The following is a 23185-nucleotide window of genomic DNA, read 5'->3' as shown; positions in this document are numbered from 1 at the left end:
TTACATCAGCTCAAAAAGTCAAAAACTTGTGGTTATTTCACAAAAATTATTTTTTATTATCCAGTATTGACACCATTTCATGCGCAACAGGACTTTAATAAAGTTCATAGTTGGTGGGTTGGGTTGGGAGTCATCGACTCACGTATAATCTCGGTTTTCTAAGTTATTACCTCTACAATAATAATAAGGTACTGGTATTACGCTATAATATCGCCACATCCGCATACTTTAGCGCAAATATCCCAAAAAACGTATACACTATATTGTCTATATTATTACATTATTTTTTTAAATTATTGGAGATTAAACTTAATAAAATAAATTAAATTATATATTTGTACGTATTATTCGGGAATCGCTTAGCATATTAAATATTTTGTTGTGTTAGTACTATACCTACTACATTTTATTAAAATAATCCACGTAGATTTACGCAGAGACACGTGCACTATATATCGCTTATCTAAACTACATTTTATAACCTATATTATAATTATATTATTAATATTGCTCATAATATATTACATTTTCAAGGAGGAATTTATTTTAAGATCAAACTTTCCACTTCAAATAGTTGAAAAGTTCAAATCTACGCTAATTTATTTTGTCGAGAACTACTTCTTAGACGAGTAATGAGTCTAATGAAAACATCGCAGGGATTAACACCGCAGAATTTATTGGTCTTGTCAAAATACCGTACCCCTTTTTTAAAATTTTAAATAAATTTACAATAATGATATCGCAAATGAAAGAAGAACCGATAAACAGACGGAATATTTTTTTTTGTATTAATATTATTAAAGTCATTATGGTGCATTGTTATAAGATTATGATGAGAATATTATTCATAATTTATTTATATACATTATACATCACTTAATAATTATTGCCGACTGTACGTGTTCGTGACACTGGGAATTATTCCTATATTCCGCATATTTTCTATTCAATATTTTTAGTCACCGACTCGAATGTAATTTATATTAATTATGTACATATTGTATAATCACTCGATTATACATTTTGAGATAAAAATGACGTACAGCTATATTATTCGAGAAAATTTCGCGTTTATTATCGCGCATATTGTTGTTGTGGTTTGTTAATTACTTTCAAAATGTCAACAATGTTCTGTGCAATGGATCGGCGACTATTTAGTTAAGAGTTAAGGCATGCATTTCTCAATTCGTAATGTATACCAAATAAGTAATCGTATTAAGTTCATGGTTATACAATGATGAGATTATACGTACCTAATAATCAAAAAATATCCAAAACGTAAGGAAAATTTTTGTCAATTATATTTAGTCTTTAGCATCTTTATGACTTAAAAACAGCTTTATTTGTATAAATTGTTTTAATATAATGTAAATAAGTATACTTTAACCGTATACCATTGTAATTTATGAATTATAAAGTGTTGTCACTTAACAGTATAAATAATATTAAATAATGTAGCAGATTGGACCTTAAGCACAATAAGCAGCATTTAGAGCTATCTACGTCTATTTAATAATATATATGTTAAATCATTAAAATGTTCTCTGCTCTATAAGCTGTACATTTTTTTTAAGGAAATATCAAAAACGAGCAGGATATAATTTACCTAACTATTGACATTGACTAATAACAATTAAAACACCTATGTATATAATTTTTACTATCAAATTTTATATATTTATGGAATTTGTATTAACCCGCTCCTCACTAAGATAAGAACTTAAATACGTATCTGTTCATGTCCATACTAATTTTTCACAAAAACCCAACATAATAACGATAGTATTTTGAGTGTGGAGACTATAATCCATTGTAATCTACCTACAGTTTTTTAATATTATCATTGTTAATTTTTTTGATAATATAATAATTTCATAGAAAGAGTCACTGATGGATGCGGAATTTTTCAATCAAAGGTATAAATTGTCTATATTAACCTTCATTATATATTTTATCGTTGTGTACTTTAAAAAATAAATTGTAAAGTATCAAACTGAAAAAAAATAATAGAATTGTAACTAAATAGTGTATAAGATATGTAAATTGTGATTGACTTACAAATAATATTGAAATTGCGAGATGTTCGGTGAGTTCAGTAAAGTTCATATATTCTATATAATATATTAAAAAGGCCATGGCGAAAGGGTCTTCGTCGTATCGTTGTCGTCAGAGACTCTGCTCGCCGCCATCATCGAGTCGATAAAACATTGCGAAAATTTCGCCGCTACACATAATATTACATTATTATCGGTCGCACACGCGAGATAAAAAAAAAAAGTGGCTCCGAAGATTTTATTAGAGCCCTTTTTGCACAGTGCATTCGTTGCCATTCATTATTTTATTGTCGACAGCAGCAACGGCCGCCGCCTTTTCCTTAACCCGGCTGAGAGAGAAGTGAGAGGGAGAGGACAGAGAAAGAAAGAAAGAGAGAGACTTATATTATTATGAGTCAAACTCGGCCGTCGCATAAAAAGCGTTTGAATGTTTTTTTTTGTGCTTTTTTCCGTTTCCTTTTACCCTCTCCTACCCTGTTGCCCGGCATCGCCTTCGTTGATAAACTGTTCTGCGCCGAAGAAAACCGTTTACAGACTGCAAAATATAAGGGCGGTGGCGGCGGCCGGCCGGCTGAATGAGACTGGAAAATTAAAATAAAACCGCATAAATCATTATATGTGCGCGACCGAAGGTTTTATTTTTCTTAAGTACGAAACGCACACACGTGCGTATGTGCGTATGTGTGTGTGTATGTATTTTGCAGTATATTTATTGTTTTATATACGTTATTATGGCCACGAATCAAAATGTAAAAATCCCTCCGGACGCGTTTTATGAGCAACGCCCACCGCCCGCGCGTCCAGCGATCTCGGAACTGACCCATCCAAAGCGACTTTTTAAGTGTCGTCTGCTTTATTATTATTATATTATCGTTATTATTATTATTATTATTATTATTATGTACCGCAGCTACAGCAACGGTCCTTTTCCGCATCGTTCGCCCATCCACTGAGCAGCCAACATAGTGTATATGTATAAATAATCACTCGCGTATATTATAGTTCTATTTAAATTATAATAATCATCATTCGCCGTGTTCAATATGCGTATTCGTGTCGGCACTTTTGTCGATTCTCGTCCGTCCTAATAATTCAGTCACTTTATAATATTATATTACCGATACAACGATGTATGAGAAACATTATCGCGGTATCGCTGCTTTATTCGATGGTATATTTTTCATCCGAAAAAAGTTATGTCAATGTTATGTCACGGTAGTCATTATAATATAGAGTAAAAACGTTTTCTAGATTACGAGCGGAGCGATAAATGTATTGGTTTTACAACGACGTGTTATGTTTACTATTCGTATACGATAAGATCCGATTTAATTTGTTTTATTCTTCACTCGCTATATGTACTCGTAGCATTTAGTAATAGACACCGCGGCAAAATTCTGTACCCATACGTATTTGCGTGCATATAATAATATAATATATTAATATCATTATGATTTTACACCGACATTCACTACGCTTCCTGTACGTTTTTACGGACAGGGCCTGACGCTGAAGGTTTTTTACACAGTGCATCATCTGTGCATAAGCGCTTTTATTGCGATGAAACCTATTAACCCGACTTACTTAGATACGGCCAATCCGACTAAGTGGTAGTAAAGGTATTTTGGATTTTATCAAAGAACATGAATAACAACTTGAATTCAAAAAACTTTATCGACGACATAATATAATATAATATAACCACCGCCGCGCGATAGCCGATAGGCTTTATAACAATATTATAACTGCACTTTTGGCATAAAGCACGGGTATAAGTGCAATAACATATACAATATTATGAGAGTCGATATAACATAACATATATACACGAGTATAAATGCAGTAAGTATATCGTATATACCGTCGGCAGCATGAAATTTCTGCGGTAGGGCGGCCGTAAAAAGACAGTGGGTGGTCAGTGTCGGCCGTGCGCGCGACATTATATTATATGCGCGTAAATCTCCGCTGCAGTTGGCCGCGCTTTGCTGTCGATCCTTATGGCGAGCTTTTCGAGTAGAGTGTTCTCTGCGTTCGTGTCACCGCCCGTCGGCGAGAAAAAGAATTGGCCGTTTTATCGGGGAAGTTTGTTTTTTTTCTCCGCGATAAGCACACCACCGCTGCTGTATACACATTATAGTAAATAATATAATAACAATATATACATTGAACGCAAGATTTTTATTTCAAGTGACGGGCGTCAGAAGGGATTAAATTTCCCTTAAACATTCACCGTGGATGGAAATCGTGGCGTTTTTAGTTCCAAGGAGTATGGTCGGTATAACAAATCGTTGTATTTTAAACTTTGGACACTTGGACGAGTCCCCCGCGCCCGCCGAGACGCCTACCGCATCACCACTAAACACGATATTATACACATGCGCGGGCGGCTATCCCTGACGGGGTGTATATGTATGAATAAATATAGGTACACCACGAAATCGATATTGCACGAAAGTAATCGAACGACAATTTGAGTTTAAAAAAGTTCCCGTTATATATACATTATGTGCGGGGTAGTATTTCATATCAGAATAAACTCGTAACGGCAGCTATCGAGATTTCTCGTTACTATATAATATAATATAACACTATATTATATTATAATATTTTTTATCACTGCTGTGGTTGTACGCGTAGTGAAATAAACATCTAGCGATGTATTCAATCTTTGCGAATGACCGCACACGATAGCACCGAAATCACGTAGAACAAAAAAAAAAAAAGAGATTTAAACGAATAATCTGACTAGTGGTTGTGACTTATAATATTACTGTCGACGCGTGAACATTGTAATATGATATATCATGTAGATTTGAATAAATTCGCCAAACCGTTTCGGGTTATTGAAGTCTTGCCGGGACTGCTGTTGAGGATTAAACACATACAGTATATATATTTTGTATTATAATATATTATGATAAAACGTCTAGTGCTTGCTTCCTATGACTTCGGTGTCGTTTACTTTTTCCAAACCGGAACGCATTTGGTCATGACATAATATTGTGTTTCGCACTGATGTGAATACCTTTACATCATATTATCATTATTATAATAATATAATGCGTAGGTTATTATAAGTGACTGTTAGGTACACGTGTAGAGAAGCGACGAGAGTCGGATGGACAAAAAACGCGCGCGTGTACTTATACTTCATATAATACAATAATACATGTAACTTATAATAGTAAATATTATTGTTTGCTCAAAAATAGATTTTTTTTTTTGGACAGTTGCGATATAGGAACGCATATTATAAAATATCGTCGTGTAAAAAGCTCTACATCCTGCCACGACAAAAGGATGTTGTATTAAGTACGTTTTTTTCGTGTACCAGGAAATCAAATCGTGTCGCAGGCGCTGCTGCAACGAACTAAACCCTGGTCTAATTTGCATAATTTACCATAGTTAATTATAAATGCGAATATTTTACAACTAGAGCGCTGACTCTAAAGGATAATACCGGTTAAACGAATTCGTTTGAATCACAATTTACAACGATCACGACGACTTAATAAACGATTTTTTTTTTATATACTACTTGGTTAGTTGTATTATAAATTATATCGTCGAATATGTATATTATAGTATACTCGACACCCGATGCACACAGCGTAACTGATAATAATAACAATTATTATTATTATTATTGCGCTACCTATACTTTAACTATTATTATAATTACTAAAACTATTATCATAACATAATCATTATTATTATTATTATTATTATTATTATTTTATAGTTATAGAAAAATAATCGTCAGAAATTTAAAATTAAAATTTGTTTTGTAAAAAAAAATTACCATACCAATATTAATACTATGTGACTCATCAATCGTTGTCGCGCCAGATGAATTTTTAATTAGAAGAGCATATTATAATATACTGTTTATAACGATGGACTTAAATGCATCCTTGCTCCCATTTACAATAATAAATATTGCTTTTAATGCGTTGCAAATAATTAGAAAAGTACCATCATGTGTGTATGTGTGTCTCGTCTGTTAACCTCATGCAGGCTAGAATTGATTTTTTTTAATCATTAGTTTTTAAATACAAATTTAAAAATAAAAAGTAATTTACATTATTTACAAGATTTTCTGTTGCATGCAGATATTTTGATTAATTTTTATTTCAATTAAGTTTATCCGATCTCCGGTAGAATTAATTATTTACTCAAAATCGTATGATCGTATGATACATGCTTGGAATCGTATTATGGAATCTATCTTTTCTATATTTAATTTTTATTTATACAGTAAAGCGTAATGCGTTGAAAAATATGAACACAACCGCGTTGACATGCCTACGTTTTAATTAATTATATAAATACAGTCACATCAGACATGGTTCCTCATATATTATATATATATATACTATAAGCATGGTATAAAACCCTAAAAATTGTTTAATGACATAAGTAGTTGTGTTAGTCTTAAAGAATCGTTTTCGCTGTATACATAACGTTTGATGAAAAAAGTTTAATATTCATGACTGAAAACTAATTAGACCAGTTTTTGATTTATGATCATTCATGAACTTGTTTAAATATTTTACGAGAAGACGCTGCAATTTTTTGTTTAATGAATTCAGAAACGTACAGTAACATTGTAGTTTATTCCCAACTAACAAGGCCACCGGTAAAGCATGATACGCCCCTCTGGCAAATCACTTAAATTTTGTCATGTTTGTTAAAAACAAAATAAACAAATAAATAATAGCTTTAGCGTATTACAAATCTTAAGTAGAGCCGAACTACAAAGTGTCCATATCTCAATTTATCAGCTTAAATTTAAACGAGGCGATGATTTTTTGTGTAGCGTTTTTAAAATAATAATTTATTATATTTTTACAAACAAAAATATTTATTCAAGACTCGGTAGAGGTGATTATTTATAATAGCAAACATGGTTGTATATTATATAGGTAGTATATATTATACCATACGTTTAGATATTAATCGACCATTATTCGTGGATTCGAAAATGCGTATGGAAACGTCTATTATTCGGCCATGTATCATAACATAATGTATTTGAAACAAAAATTATATTGAATTCAAAAGATAAACGTATCCCACGCGCGTGTATTGAAGGTATATTATTAATATATCATATACACGTAGTGTATATATGGGAGCACATAGTGTATAATAAAATGTGTGTATACTCTCGTAGGTATATAATAGGTAATAGAAAAATAAGATAAAAAATTAAAAACGTTCTTTAGTATAATATAGCGACTAATGGCTATTATAACATACTCTTATACAAAAAAACACAACGTGTCAGCTAAAAAGCACAGTCGTCTTCGTAATCTTTGTCGGACCGATTACTACCGCTCCTCGTCCATTCCACTCTCTTCGTCTTCTTATATGCAACTTCTCGGAACGTCAAAACAGCCGACCAAGCGTATATATAACACTATACGTTTATAATACGTTGTGCACTGTATATGTGTGAGGACTGAGGACAATAATAATGATAATAATAAAAAAATAATAATAGTAACAATAATGATGATGATAATAATAATCTTCGGATGTGATTTTAATCACATGATTCGTATTGTCGTCCACGAAAAAGGTTTATTGTACACGTATATGTATATATATATATATAAACATAATAGTATACATACACTATACATATATATTATTATTATATGATATCGCTACGTTCGCATGATTAGAAAGAGCCGCGAAATAAAAAATTAAATAATGGCAATATTAATAATAAAAAGGACAAAACAAGTTGTATATTATGTCGAAATCCACGCTTCGGGCGTTAGTTAGCATTAGCGGAGCAATGCAGTAATTGAATTTGTGTGGGTTTTTACTTTCAGGTTGACCAGAGAACCGCCGCACCATGGATCGTTGCCGAATAATCACTGTTGCCGCCGTCGTTTGGTTTCTGTTGCCCGTCGGGATGTTCGCCAATCAACTCAGAGGCAAGTTTTTTTTTACAATTTTTTTTTATTATTTATTCATATATAAATATATAGTACACTCACGAACGCTCGTGTGTATGTTTTTTTTGTCAAATAAATTGTTTGCGTTAATAGCCGGTCGCCGAGGATGAGGATTAAGAACGGGGTTTCTTCTTTTTATCCTTCTTCGGGTATATTATATATTACTAATAGCATATAACAGAGCACATGTCATCGCGACGCGGCGTTTCAGAAAAGGGTTAAGTCTTGAAGACAGCCCAAAAGGAGAGAAGAAAAAAGTCACACATAATTTTTTATGTATACACATATATTATATCATTTCTCGTTGCATACCTACACATTTTTTTACATAATATTAATATCTTCAGAAAAACATTCTGTTTCTGAATATTAAATGTAATTGTAATTTAATAAAGTAGAAATACCTGCGCATATTAACGAAACGATAAAAAAAATAATACATATTTTCCATAAACGTCGCTTCGTAATGACTCAGAAATTAGAATCACATTAATTTAGCAAAAATATATTGGTGATAAGGAATAATTTTGAATAATTATTAAAAGCCTGGTTTTTTTTTTCAAACGTCTGAATAATAACTTATTATTACAACAATACAATATAATTATTTCGTTAATTATTCGAATTATAAACATCGCCGTTCGAGTATTGCTGTTTTGGACACTTACGGAGACAAGTGTGGGTGACGTAATGATATTTATATATATATATATATACATATATTATAGTACTAACATAATGAATGTGCGATTTCTTATTAAATCGACGGATCACAACATCGTTTTTAGACAAGATGAGTAATACCTCTTCAAACTACTTTTTCGGGCAATGATGCCGTCCGTTTCTTGGAAATTCGACAATGAACGAACACAAGTATATTGGCGCACGAATTCGACACCAGGCCAAAGCGATTCGAGTATTTGTTACATTTTGTATTATGATAAAATAGTATAGGTATAACGCGTTGGGCGTTCTATTAAAAGACACTATTAGGTCACATTTATTAAACTTGAAAGAGAGCAACGCGTGATCCACTAACAGTTGTTCCACTATAAGTTTTAGTATTTTAATGGATGTATATTTTATGTATAGTAAATAAATAAATGCCATAATGTTTTACCTGGTTTTCATTACTGATCAGTCTTGAATATATTAGGAGCATATAATGATAATAATATAATAATATTATATCGATATAGTATCACGATGATAAATAATAATATAATGTCACAGTTTTCCCAAGTAAATAATGTTCAATTATTAAAATAAATCGTTCTCATTTTCATTTTAATAAAGAAAATCAGAAAAACGTTATTGTAAAATAGCAACAATATATTTATGTTTTATTAGCAAATCCTATACGATCTGTTATTACATTTTCATAACAGTATCACAATTTTACCAGTCAGCGTATATCAATTGCAATATTTGTTTTTAAAAACGGAAGCATTTTAAAACAGAAACTCAAAATTAATGTTATTCATATATTTTATATAATACAAAAACATTAGCGGTTATCACTTATTACTTATAAAATAATTATTTTAAATTAATTTATATATTGTATGGTAAACGAAAGTTCAATTAAATACGAGTTATTATTTTAAAGCTATTTTCTAAAAATAAGTACTAATATATTGAGCACGACTGATTTTTGTTTCTTTATTAATTATTGATAACTAAAAAATTGTAATGTCCACGCATAATATTAATTTTGGATGAAATTTTAAAATAATAATAAGTCAAATAGTATCAAGTAGGTATTGACCATGCGTTATTCGCCTAGTCTAAAAATGTATATATAGTGGCATAAATACACGTAATATCACGGGTTACAGCTAACGAATTACAAAACATCATGTTATCTATAGTATAGTGTGTGAGTGTCTATTTGACGTCGCCGCGGTTTCGTCCCGCGACTGTCCGTAATAATGGTCGCGCACATAAGTGGTCTAAATCGAAAATAACCGTTTTCCATTTATTTTTTTCGTCCTGTATATTTATATCGTTATTCTCATACATTAACCAAATGGATCGTTCGTTCCTAAACGTTGTCGCGCCTCCGGATATTTTGGAAACGGATCAATGACATCATATCATTATATACACGCGCGCGTATCGCAGTCATCCTGCGCTGCAGCGGTGACAACAAACGTACGGGGCATCTCACTCGTGGCCATTACGGGTAAACGGGTGCCGAGAAGTCCTTTGCCAACGACGCATTTACATAAATGTTATAGTGTTACATTATTACGTATATTATACACGTGACATAATAATAATAATAATAATATGGTCTCTATCGTGCATACGTGATACATCGGCTACTATGTGAAACTCGGTCGGGATCGCGCTGTCACGCGACACACTTGCATTATTTATAGGTACCGCGATGAGTCCGCCGCAGTTTGAAACCGAAAACCAAGTCTTATTTCCGTTTATGCACGCCCTGATGCTGCAGATTTAACGTAACTATATATTATTAAATACGCTATCGCAGTATTATACGACGACGGGTGTTTACTCGGTCCACGAATCGTCTGTGGCTGGGCTGGAGACTGGAAATGATTATTGTGATTTTTCGCTAAGACGGAATTCATAGTTTATTGTTGAAACATTTGACTATGACATCATTGAATTAATGTGATTATAGGTAAACATTACAATTTTCAAACTTGATAGATAACGAGCTAACGTTTAAATTTAATGATCCGTTTACTTCCGCTCACAAAATACTATCGTACCGAATAGATATATTTGATCTAATATGCTTAACTAAAATAGGAAAATTCAGACAAATTGTACATTTGTTATGTGTTGCAACTTAAACGTAATTTTATATTTTGCATTTTATTGACTAATTATCAATTCTATATTCTAAAACTAAAAAAAAAAAACTGTCAAGGCGAGACGATGAGACTCATAGGTAAAACTTTATGGTACATATAAAGTAGCTACGATTTTAAAGACAGGGAGGATTTTGAAGTTGATCCCTTTTTTATAATAATAAAAATATGTAATTTATCTGTAGATACTATCTGAATGCGTTACGATAGACAAATTAAACTTGACGAATGACCGTCACACGTGGTCACTGTATCCTGTAAAATCGTTATGTTATATGTTTGATAACATTATATGTGCACCACGCAATTTGGTTTGAATGGTTTTTTTATCGTTAAATTTTACGTGTATAACTGTGGATGAGATATCTATAGGAATTATGAATTGTTTAGGCACATTATTATTTTAAAGGCAACCATTACTCGTGTGTTATTTAGTGCCTTTGCAACCAATTCGCTTAATAATAATATATCAATCTCGTTAAATATATATTTACTTAATTTAATTCAAGAACATTTTTTATGTGTGACGAAAACTCAGTAAATAAATTCGGTAAATATATATGTATATGCTCATGAACATATACTTATTACATAATACCTGACCTTACCTCCAATATAATATTATGGTTCTACGAGTATATATATATATATTATTGACATGTCAAAAATTCCAACCCCGATTATTATTATTGGCGTTTGAGGGGTGCACGGAAGGCTGTGGGGGATCGATTAGGTTCTCACGATGCACTGATATGCTGAAGGTTGAAAGGAAAGTTAGGACCTATTTATACGAGTATAAATATGTGTTTGTGTGTGTTTATAGGTGTGCATTTATACAACAGACCTAAATCATGTTCTTATTATCTATAATATATCGCATATAACAATCCTATATACGTAGGTAGGTATGTATTATATTATTATATAGACCGATGAGATTTATCGGGTTGCCGACGACGACGGATGCCGACCAATGGAAACACAATTCATTATATTATTATTATTATTATTATTATTATTATTACTATCGCGTGTATTGTGGTGGCCGCGTCGTGCGCGCACCCGAAGTCGGAATACTTGAAAGTTCCGGTGAAAGGGTGAGTGGGAAAAAAAAAAAAAAATCATATTATTAATTACCGAATTCGTCACACCCTTTGTGCGCGCCCCGATACGGCAGCGTACCTATACAGGGTAACGCACTACATATTATATTATAGTATCCTGATACCGCGCAGTGTACATTATTTAATTACGTTTTTATTCTATTTAATTAACGACAACACGTCGGGTCTTTTTTCATTTCCTTGAGTCTCGGCTGTACTACACGCATACATACATACATACATACACACATACGCGCTCACATGACCACTGAGAGAATAATAATAATTATTTTTATTATTGTGCGATGTACGGGCGTATATTAAGGTGTATGTATATATAAATATATATTATAATGTGCTTTTTTGACGTCCTTGCCGCGAAGAACATACCGATGCGGACGTCACACCCGACAAAGATTGAAAAAAAAAAACATTTTCTTCAAAAACGAAATATAATAATCTCGCGGGATCCTGTCGAGTGTATATACGTTTGTAACGTATAATATTATTTTACCAACCGCTATACTCATATAATGTGTGTGTGTGTGTGTGTGTGTGTGTGTGTGTGTGTGTGTGGCGTTTAAAGCCACGCCGCGTGCATTGTGCGCACGTAATTACGCCGACAGACGGACAGACAGACATTGTGCAGTGTGCGTGTTATCGGTTCTGATGAAATCGCCGTGATAAATTTGAAGTCTTTACTCTTTACTGCACGAGCCGGTCGTACGAGACCGGCCGGCCCTCTGCATGCGGTTGGCAATGCCAATCCTTTACGACAAAATGGCCGACGTTGGACTTGGGTAGGTCTTGTAGCGACCCGACAAGGGACAACGACGACGACGACGACGACAATACATAATATATAATAATACGATATAGGTCGTAAACTGAAGTCTCCACTGCCTCCGCCGCCGCCGTCTACACGGTGGTTTTGGTGTTTCTGCAGATCTCCCACATCGTTTATTGAAACATAAGAAAAAAATAAGAACAACCTACGTCCTATACTACATTTTGTATAATATTTTATTCGACATAATATTGGGGTACGAGTTTTTTTTCCAAATATTCTACGCCTTTGTAATATACGATATAATAAATGTATATAATATAAACCACTTTGCTTGAACCAAAAAAAAAAAAAGAAACAAAAAATACATATGACACGTATTTGACATCTATTTACTATATTATATTTTCCTTGTACACAATAGCACAAATGCTTTATTGCATATTAAAATAAAAACTATTAAACGATTAAATTGTGCAATTTTGTTTTTATAGAATTCCGGTTGTTAAAACAACGCATTACATACGTTAACAACGATGCTTGTCAATTTTTTAACATGCCTCGATTTGTATTGTTATCCGATAAATGAAAAGCCACGTTAAAAATAAAATAACATGTCGTCTATGTATGTAATATAAGTATTGCTCTCCACATAAATTACCACGCGTTTATGTCACATTAGAAAACAATTTTAAATTAATTTTTTCCGGAATAATCTTGTTTAAAAAAAATAAAATAAATGAACGTATTTGTTCAAATTAAGTTGTAACGATATATTTAAATCAATATAAATTATTTTTTACGATCATTTTAATAATATTCAACTGGTCGGAAATGTGTCTACACTATAAATATTTTACGGTCGAATAGCACAGTGAGGTACCTATATCATCATATTATGTAAAGCATATTATTTTAAATGTTTAAGATTCTAATCGAAGAAATGACTTATAAAATTTCTATTACTTTTTTTATTATACGATAATTTAACATATAATATAGAGAACTCAAGGGCACGAATGAGCCGTAGACGTTTCGTTTTACCGCGGGTGGTTGTCTATCTTCACGTACTTATACATTGATATACTACTAATATACTAAATACCTGCTTTGGTGGATCGTTTAATCATAGTATCAATATTATATTAAATGTTTAATATATTCCGTAATCAGAAAAAAAAATGTATTCTGAGCATCTAATATGTACAAATTAAATGATATCGTACGTCATACATTTTTTATGAGAGTGATTTGCTGTAATGCAGCAATTACCGATTACACTTTTCCGATGACAGAAATTAGCAGTTATCCGCAAAAAATCATCTAATCTACTGTGAAAAATAACCTAGCCTAACCTAACCTGTTTCAGAATAAAATTGAAAATTGAAAGAAAATCATTTTATAGAAAATAATTTAGGTACTGTTTTCGGGGTACAAATTTTGAACTTTGGTATGATCCTAAAGCTTATTATACATCTATTAACATCCTCTCTCCACTTAGTTGCTACTATAATATGTATAATATAAATAAATATTATAAGTATATATTTATATATTGTTAGGTACAGAATTACTTCTGATTCCTTATTTTCTGGATTACTCGAGTATGGTGAAGGTGTAGTGGACAGTGATCGTAGGGGTGGAGTCTAAAACGGGGTATGTCAACATTCTTGGGCGCAGTTGTTTATACAATCTATTAAAAGAGGGTTTATTTTATTCTTTCGAATTTTAATTACGAGGCCACTTATATACTTATCATATGAAATTAGAAAAATTTAAACAAAACAAAAAAAAAAAAACAGTATATAATATACAACATGAAATTCTTTCATATGCAACACGACGTGCATGATGGAAATTGTTTGTTTTACCGTGTGTGCGCCAATAACTTATAGTGAAAATTACCACGTCGTGTTTAAGATGAGACGAGAACCACGCGTGGAGTATATAATATATGTACCATAAAGGAAAGGTATTAAATATATATTGTATTTGCGATGGGTAATGGTTGACGGGAGAGGGTAAGAGAGAAAAAGAGAGAAAAAAGGTAAACGGCAATCTGCGTGTACATATATATATATATATATATATATATAATACCATCTACCTGTACATGTGCACCGCGACGTCTTCATTTCTCATCGTCGTGTTTAATCTCTTTGTATTTTTCGTGTCATTCAAACGAACCGTAAGTATACGACTATATCTATAATTACACACGCACACACATGAATATTAGTAGCGATCAGTAGTAGTATATAGTAGTAGAAGTAACAATAATCTCTCCGAATCCATCTATACACATTTTATATACGTATACTTAGGGCTCGTTTTATTATTATTGTTTGTCCCATGTCGTTATTATTGGTGAGTTGTATAGTTTCTGTGTCTGTATAATATTATTATTTTATCTTTATGTTACCATCATCGTCCGTATAATGTATATAATATTAGATACATAGAGTGAATGATGTGACATTGTCGTGTGTTTGTGATTTTTGTAACTGGTGAGAGGGCAATGAGGAAGCTCGTTAAACTTAAGTACAATTTTCATTATATTTATTAGAGGAGGTAAATTGTATTCATAGATGAACATTATACTTATACTTAATATTTAATAACTTTAAAATATTTTTTTACAAAAACATATTCTAATATAATCACAATATTGTGTAACGAACAATTTGTATATTTTATTAATTCAAGTATCCAAGCTAAAACTTTCACTCTTCTAGGAGAGTTCTATTCATAGGTCATTAATATTTATTTTTTTATATTGTGATATTATTTCAGTGGTAAATAGTTCAAAAATTTCATTCATATCCACAAAATATGCTTTTTTGAAACAGAAAATGTACGTTCAAATATAACAGTTGGCAGAATAATAAATGGTTATTGGAATCTAATATAGGCATTTGACGAATGTTCAGTACAATGTTGAAGCACTTACCTTTCGACCCTATTCATCCAAGTCACTTTAATCCCATGCAATACCCAAATAATTTTTACTTCAAACAAAAAAAAAACCATTATATTTCCTATTTTATCTTTTTTCAACTAAACTACTACATATATTTTATCATTTAACTTTAAAGAATTTATATTTCATGCATTTATATAATAAGTAACAACCATTTAACTAAACGAGCAATTGTAAGGGAATGTTCACCGTTCTCCATCATACACACCTGCACCATCTATGGTAAGTGTTATGATTATTGTTGTTGTCCAAGACTCTATAGTTACTAAGTTAGTGTATATTTTGTCTTCGATGCATTGGTTTGAGAAGGGGTATCGCGTTTACTATAGACGTCGCCGACTCCCACCGCAGCCGAATCACGATGAATTTTTTTCAATTTTTTTCCCCTTGCCATTTTCTAGGTTATCGACGTTTGCGTTTTTTTCTCCGTCCGTGCAATCAAAACGAGATTAACGGGCGGCCCAGTGTTATTACGTGTGTGCGCACCAGCCGCAAGGTCAAGCTGCCGTTATAGTTGTTGTAGTAGTGACCAGTCGGACGCGCGTTTAGGTGCCCCGCGGCGGTTGCTGGCCGCGCACATGTGTGGAAAACTATCGCGCGCGCTCGCATTTAATATAATAATAATAATAATAATAATGATAATAGTAGATAAACTGCGCGTTTACAAAGTGCGAATCAAGTTTACTTGTTTTCCGGTTAAGTACACGATCGGTATGGGCCATACTACAGCTGCAGCAGAAGTCCGTTTCGTCCTGATAAATTATTATTTTTTTTCTTTTGTGGATTATTGATGGAATAAAGACAGACAGATAATGAGAGAGTATGAGATCTGAGAAAGCTGAGAGGCGTATATCGATGAAATTGGCTCCGGGGCCCAGAGGATCGCAAATATTTTTCAACGAAATGGATCTTGACCCATATGTCAAAAGTGTCGAATACTTTTGACAGCGCCTGTAAATAGTATTATAGTAATATTACATTATAACTACTCGCTAACTACGATTGTGATATTATATGGTGAGCACATATTGTAACGTACCTAAATATAATAGTATAATTCATATGAAAAATAGACATCGGTATTCAATATTCCTAGATTATAAATAAAGTGTTATGATATACCTGCTGGCTGCTATATTATAATAGTATTTATAATTAACGATAATATGAATACAATAAAATATAGTAATAATTATTATACCTGATATGATATAAGGCCCAGGACGACGTCACATACAACTACGAAAAAATTAACACTCATCATGTTTTAGCGCATTTATACTCTCGTCGGTTTCGTTTACTCGTGGTAGCACATATATGTACGCTTTTATATTTTGGTTTTATTGTGGAATGATTTAAAAAAAAAACAAAAACAACCAGAGCGTCTTCAGAACGCATTTATTGTAGCTGACCTCGGGAATTAATTGAAAATATATTGTTGTTGTAGTTTATATACTTGTATAATGTATATAATATATATAATTATAGTATATACACATTACACACACACATGCTCGTCCATTGACGCCGAACGCGTAGTGTAGTAAAAACGAAAAAAATGCCAAAATCGCCCGGACGCACTAAAATATGTCAATTTGGGTACGACCCAAAAGACGTAAGTCGTATAATACGTATATTCCGCGTATATCTGTGTGCATAAACTATATGGACACTGTACAGCCGTGGGCATGAGTGTAGTTGTTGAATTTTTTTTCTTATTTTTTACGTTGAACAAGCTCGTCGAGGGGTGTACGACAGGAAGTTGACACACTAGCACTTCCGGAACCAACTGAAAGGTTCGTGAGCAGCTAGGGTATTTATGTGCACGCACTCTTCTCCCTTACACCGTTCTCGTACTTACTTGATGACGCCGTGCTCGCAATAAAATCGATTTTTTTTTTTCTATATTATATATAATAACAATTCATTTCATTCGTACGTTTATACACAGCAATAAAAATAAATTTAATTATTGTAATAATTCTGTCTATTTTTCTACGATTTCCACTTGTTTACTCGCGGATTACATTTCTGTAGAACTTATATTGCCATAGAAATGCTTCGTTCACCCCCAATAAAAAATAGTGAATTTACATAATGTTAAGCACACATTGCACACACATATAATATATCTATGGACTAGATATTATACTACCAAAACCTATAAATAAACAATTTTAGACTTATTATGTTTGAGGAAATTAAAATATTAATGATCTAATTCTAATTTAATTTCAATAATTTAAATGTATAATAAGCTTAATACAGGTTGATGGTTTGGGTGTCATGTAAATATTTCATTATATTTATATTGATTTTAGCCTATATGTATATTTTATTATGTATAATAATAAGTAGGGAATGGATTTAAATGCTTTCAAAAAAAAAGAAAAATGCCTTAAAAATAGGATTTGATGCACTCATAACATTTTTTTTTTAAATGCACTAAAAAAATGCTCTTAAAATTATTTAAAACATTGAAAAAATTTGTTTAATTATAAATTTTTATTCTTAGGTATTAATTATACGTATCATTTTCATGATCTTCTAGTTTACTTCAAAAAATGAATTAACAATATTTAGATAGATATATTCGTTATACTTTTATCTCGTGTTTCATAAAAGCACTGTAAAATCAGGAAAACAATGTTTTTGGACATGTAAAAAAAAATGAATTTTGCATTTAAACCCGTTCTCTAATAATAAGTTTTGTCTCCTATATAAATATAAAACATTTACATATATATTTTTAAATTATAATAACTCCCAAGAAATTGATAATTTCCACTTTTAACAAGTCCGATTTAATTATGGGAAAATAATAAGATATTAATGTTTAAAGATTTAATCAATAGGTACTTAATTCATTTATTTCTATAGTATTTATTATAATAAAATCAATGAAAAATAACACTATTACACGTTAATACCTATTTTTCAAAAACTTGAAAACTGATATTAACTCCTATGGGAAATTTTAAATTTGTGTATACTGAAACTTTTAGTATTTTAGATATTGATATACGTACGATTGTAATACGATAAGTTGTGCATGACATATGTTTCCGCGCCACTCAATTAATATGCATGCATATAAATCTTATACACGAATCGCGATTGACGATACATAATATTATTATATACTAGCTAGTGGCGAATAATTATTTTACATGTCCTTATACATTTCCTGTACATATACATTATTATAATAATATAAAAATACTATGAAAAACACACCCGCATTGATTTGAAAGTTGAAAGCAGCAGTTATAGCAGTTATTGTGAGAATAGGGTGATCCACCGCGATTTGTCATTTTTTCCTGGTACGGATTCAAAGGTAGGGCAAATAAGCTTTAGATCTTCTCTTTTGTAAATTTGATATATTATATATTTATATATATAATAAATAGTTCATGCTTCTTTGAGTCCATACATTTAGAATATACTCAAATAAAATTGCTAATATTGTTATCAAATCTTATTCCGTAATGGTTTTTATACTGAAATTATAGTTCTAATGTAGCCTCTCTCCATTTCAGTTTTTTAAATCCGCAGATGGTTCATAGTTATATATGACTAACGCAGGAAAATGGAAAATTACGAAAATCCATGCATTTTAAGTTTTATTTTTTTTTTCATTCGCAATAACTGTCTGTTAACGTATATACGTATTAGTGGCATAGTGTTTACATATTATATAGAGCCACATACATAGCATGTTACCACATTGTGAATACATCGTGTACCTATAAGTTTATGGTTCCCATACGGCGTCTAGCTGCGTGGTATTTGGCAACAACGACGGTTTCATTATAATTATTTTTGACGACGTTCGATTACAAATTACCAGTTTAAAACGAAATGATGCCCATGTGAAAGTCGCGGCGTTTTAGTATTCTTTCGTCGAATCAACTGACGGACACCCGATTATTCGGTCACCGGCGCATATGGACGCATCGATTTCGTTCAAATCACTGAAATATTATATACATTTATTTTTATATGATATATATATATATAGACGGACGATGTTCAGCCGTTTTTAGTTATTCTGATTTTCTTTCGTTTAAATAATTACAACAAAGAAATATAATATTAGGTTTTGTTATGTAATAACATTTTGTCCACCGTGACAATATTGTTTAAAAATATTCCGGAATCCGGATCAGCAGCTATTTGGCCGTATAAAATTTAATCGCTAATAATTTATATTATAATAATAATAATAAAATTATATCTATTCTAATGTATAATGTGTGATGAGTACAATAATACGAGAAACGCTTTACGTATATAGTCGTAAAAAACTTAATAGACTACAACGAAAAACGTCGATAAAAATCTTAGATTATTATTTGTTTTTTATACGTGTAATAATAATATTACGCGCATTCGAGCCCAAACGTTAATTATTACAAATAAATTTCGTTTATTATATCAACGGACAACGGTATATACATCGTTTATGATGCTGTTCGGCATTCACTCGGGTAAAACACTTCTTGGTTTGTATCAGGTTATGGAAATGGTATCGTACCAAAGAATTTTTTTACAAAAACTATAAAAGGTTCCACGCTAAATTGTCAAATCACCCAAACTCCCGCATCAAAAATATGTTCACCGTTTCTCTTCGCGGTAATATTAAACGTCGTTAAAAACAATAAAAACGCTACTAGCCTAGAGACCTAGGTATTCTAAATTATAATTAAGCAAAAGCTATTGCTTCGTACCTCGTTTTTGATTTTTGAACGTTAAATGCAATAATTAAACAGTTTAATTTCCTTCAAAATTCTGTTTTTCCAATATACACATACAAAACATGTTAAAAACCGAATTAATTAATACGTAATAATAATATAATAATAATATACTCAATACTGGTACTTAAAATGTATTATTTATACATTTTATAAATGTATTCTGATAGCCAGCACTAATAGTGTTTAAATTTCTTATCTGTATAACTTTACTTGCCTCGTGTATAAATAGGTATATTATAGTAGCGAAACACTAAACGTACTTCTAGTTCGTACACCGATTTCGTTATATTTTTATCTATCAATGTATATAAACCTAATATTATGTACGTCTACGGTGCCAGACACATAATATTATTATTGTGTCTATAATATCCTCTTGTCAGTGTCGTATTTACAATTATCTTGTGGTGAATTATGAGTATAACAAACATGTCCTAATTCACTTTAATTTAAGGTTAATCTAAAATTGCGTTCTCTCAAACGGTTATCGATAAAACAAAAGAGAGATTATAGATTTTAAGCATTACACGTTATTAAATAAATGATTTTATAACATGTTAAACTAAAATCTTGGATCGTTTTTTTATAATTTATCGTAACTATTTAGTTAAAGTTATTTTATTACCTCTTATAATTAAATTAATCCTTTATCTCAAAATATATAATGTATACAACTAATCATTCCATACAATTCCAGATTGTAAGTTGTTAAAGTATTTACAATTTAAATAATTAATAAATTTAATTATTTTCAAAAATGATTATTATAGTATCACTCTTATAAGTACAAATTGCAAAAATCGTATTAGTATTACACAATGTCATGATGAATATTGAATCTATTAAAAAGTTAATCGTTATTAAACATTATATTATAACATACTAATTAATCTATATTTATTAACATTTTGCATGGGCCATTATGGTAAATTTATTAAAATCATTATAATTTAAAATTCTTAGTTATTTTTTGAAGCAAGATGAATTCTTCAAAAAAAAAAAAAAATTATAGATATTTATATATATATATATATGGCGCATTATAGCTAAAAAGAGAATCTGCTAAAAATATATGTTGGAAATCATAAAATAATCATAATGAGAATCATTAGTTTATAGTTACGTTGTTTAAGTCTATGCAATTATGTTGAAATATTAACGACATTTGTGTAACTGAATAATGACAGGGAATTTATAAAATACCTAGTCAAAAATATATATTATTTAAAATTCTATCGTTTTGATTTAGTTAAAGTATAAAATATTTAGCTATCTAGGTAGAATAACACCAGTTAATAATTTAACACGAATACACATACATATTATATTATATCATTATATATGTATTATATTATATGCATTATGCAACAAAGAACACTTCGGGCGAATCACATGTACATATATTACGATACTATGTATACGAATATTAATAAAATATTATACCGGAAAAAATAATTTAATATCCATCATATTTTTTGGGGTTTTTGCGAACATTCCCTGCGGCTCAATCGAGTTTTTAGTATAAATATATGATTTACCTACGTCCAATGTGATGTCCGACTCAGCCACGAATCACGATCGACGGTCACTGGTTTAGTTTACTTCTTTTCTCCCATAAATCTTTCAAGTTTTTTTTTCAATTTTTAAGTGCGTTAAGGTGAGTTTCCACTGGACCGTTCGCGTGTACGGTTGTACATAAACGCCATTCTTGAAAAATACCCTGACAAGGGTTAATGTTAAGATTTTTAAATCTGTGATTGCTGCTATCACCCAAATTAGACCGTTCGGACGGAAATAGTTGAACTAGACCCAACTACATGATATCGTGGTTATACGTATGGTAAGAGCGTATAAACTCTCTGGTATACCAAAAGTTCACCATGTACACCAACCAATCACAGAAAAGTATTTTTATGCGCGTACACGTGCACGTATGTAGTGGAAACGCGCCTTTACTCTGTATGCCCTATACCACGGTTATAGCTAATATACATACTACTGCACCTATCGCTTGCATATTTCAACCCGAGAAACGTCTCTGACGTCGGCGTTCGTGTAACCAAACCGTTTACCGCTATCGAATCTTCTCGTTTAGCTCGACATTTTTCCCGTATACGTGAAATAAATACTATAACCACAGTTACCTAATTTAACCATCGTGAAACGTTCGAGGAATAGTTCGTTGAAAGCGCGAACGCGCGAGCGTGTAAAATGGACACCCGCCTTAACCGCTTCAAAAAGTGGTGTGCGGTGTGCACTGTTGTAATAATATATGGGTGTACCGATTGGCGGTTAGGCACGTATACCAGGTTTCTGGTGAGACGTCGGGACCAATGTGCGTTCGCTGATTTTCGGGCGGAGAATCGCGCGGCTGTGGAATGCGATGATCTGCAGTAACGGCGCACACGTAAACACGCGCGGCATACGCAGTCGGAATACGAACGAGCGTACGAGTATAATATTATATTATATACGACGATAATATACTATTACGTTATAATGGAACGCGCGCGCGTGTTTTATTATATCGTCTTAAGATGCGTCGTAGACAAATGACCCTCGGTGTGTGTGTTTTTATTTTTTTATTTTATTCGCCTCTCCTAATGGAACCAACCGGTACGATAACTACGTATAGGTACGTATACCCGTTCCGGAATTGTCTTTTCTGTTTATTTTTTATTTATTT

At 31.7% G+C, this 23185-nt stretch overlaps 1 protein-coding gene across 1 annotated transcript in view; it reads left to right on the top strand.

Moving 5' to 3' along the window:
• LOC113549167 (BMP-binding endothelial regulator protein) overlaps positions 1 to 23185 on the top strand; it is a 68127-nt gene that overhangs the window by 11687 nt on the left and 33255 nt on the right. The window contains exon 2 of the mRNA XM_026950348.1: positions 7898 to 8002. Within this exon, the coding sequence (XP_026806149.1) occupies positions 7921 to 8002 (82 nt within the window). The 5' untranslated portion in view covers positions 7898 to 7920. The remainder of the gene's footprint in view (positions 1 to 7897; positions 8003 to 23185) is intronic.

The sequence above is a fragment of the Rhopalosiphum maidis genome, chromosome 4 (assembly GCF_003676215.2).
Source record: "Rhopalosiphum maidis isolate BTI-1 chromosome 4, ASM367621v3, whole genome shotgun sequence".
Lineage (NCBI taxonomy): Eukaryota > Metazoa > Arthropoda > Insecta > Hemiptera > Aphididae > Rhopalosiphum > Rhopalosiphum maidis.
The sequence above is the reverse complement of the archived record's forward strand: the minus strand, read 5'-3'. Positions and strand labels throughout refer to the sequence as shown.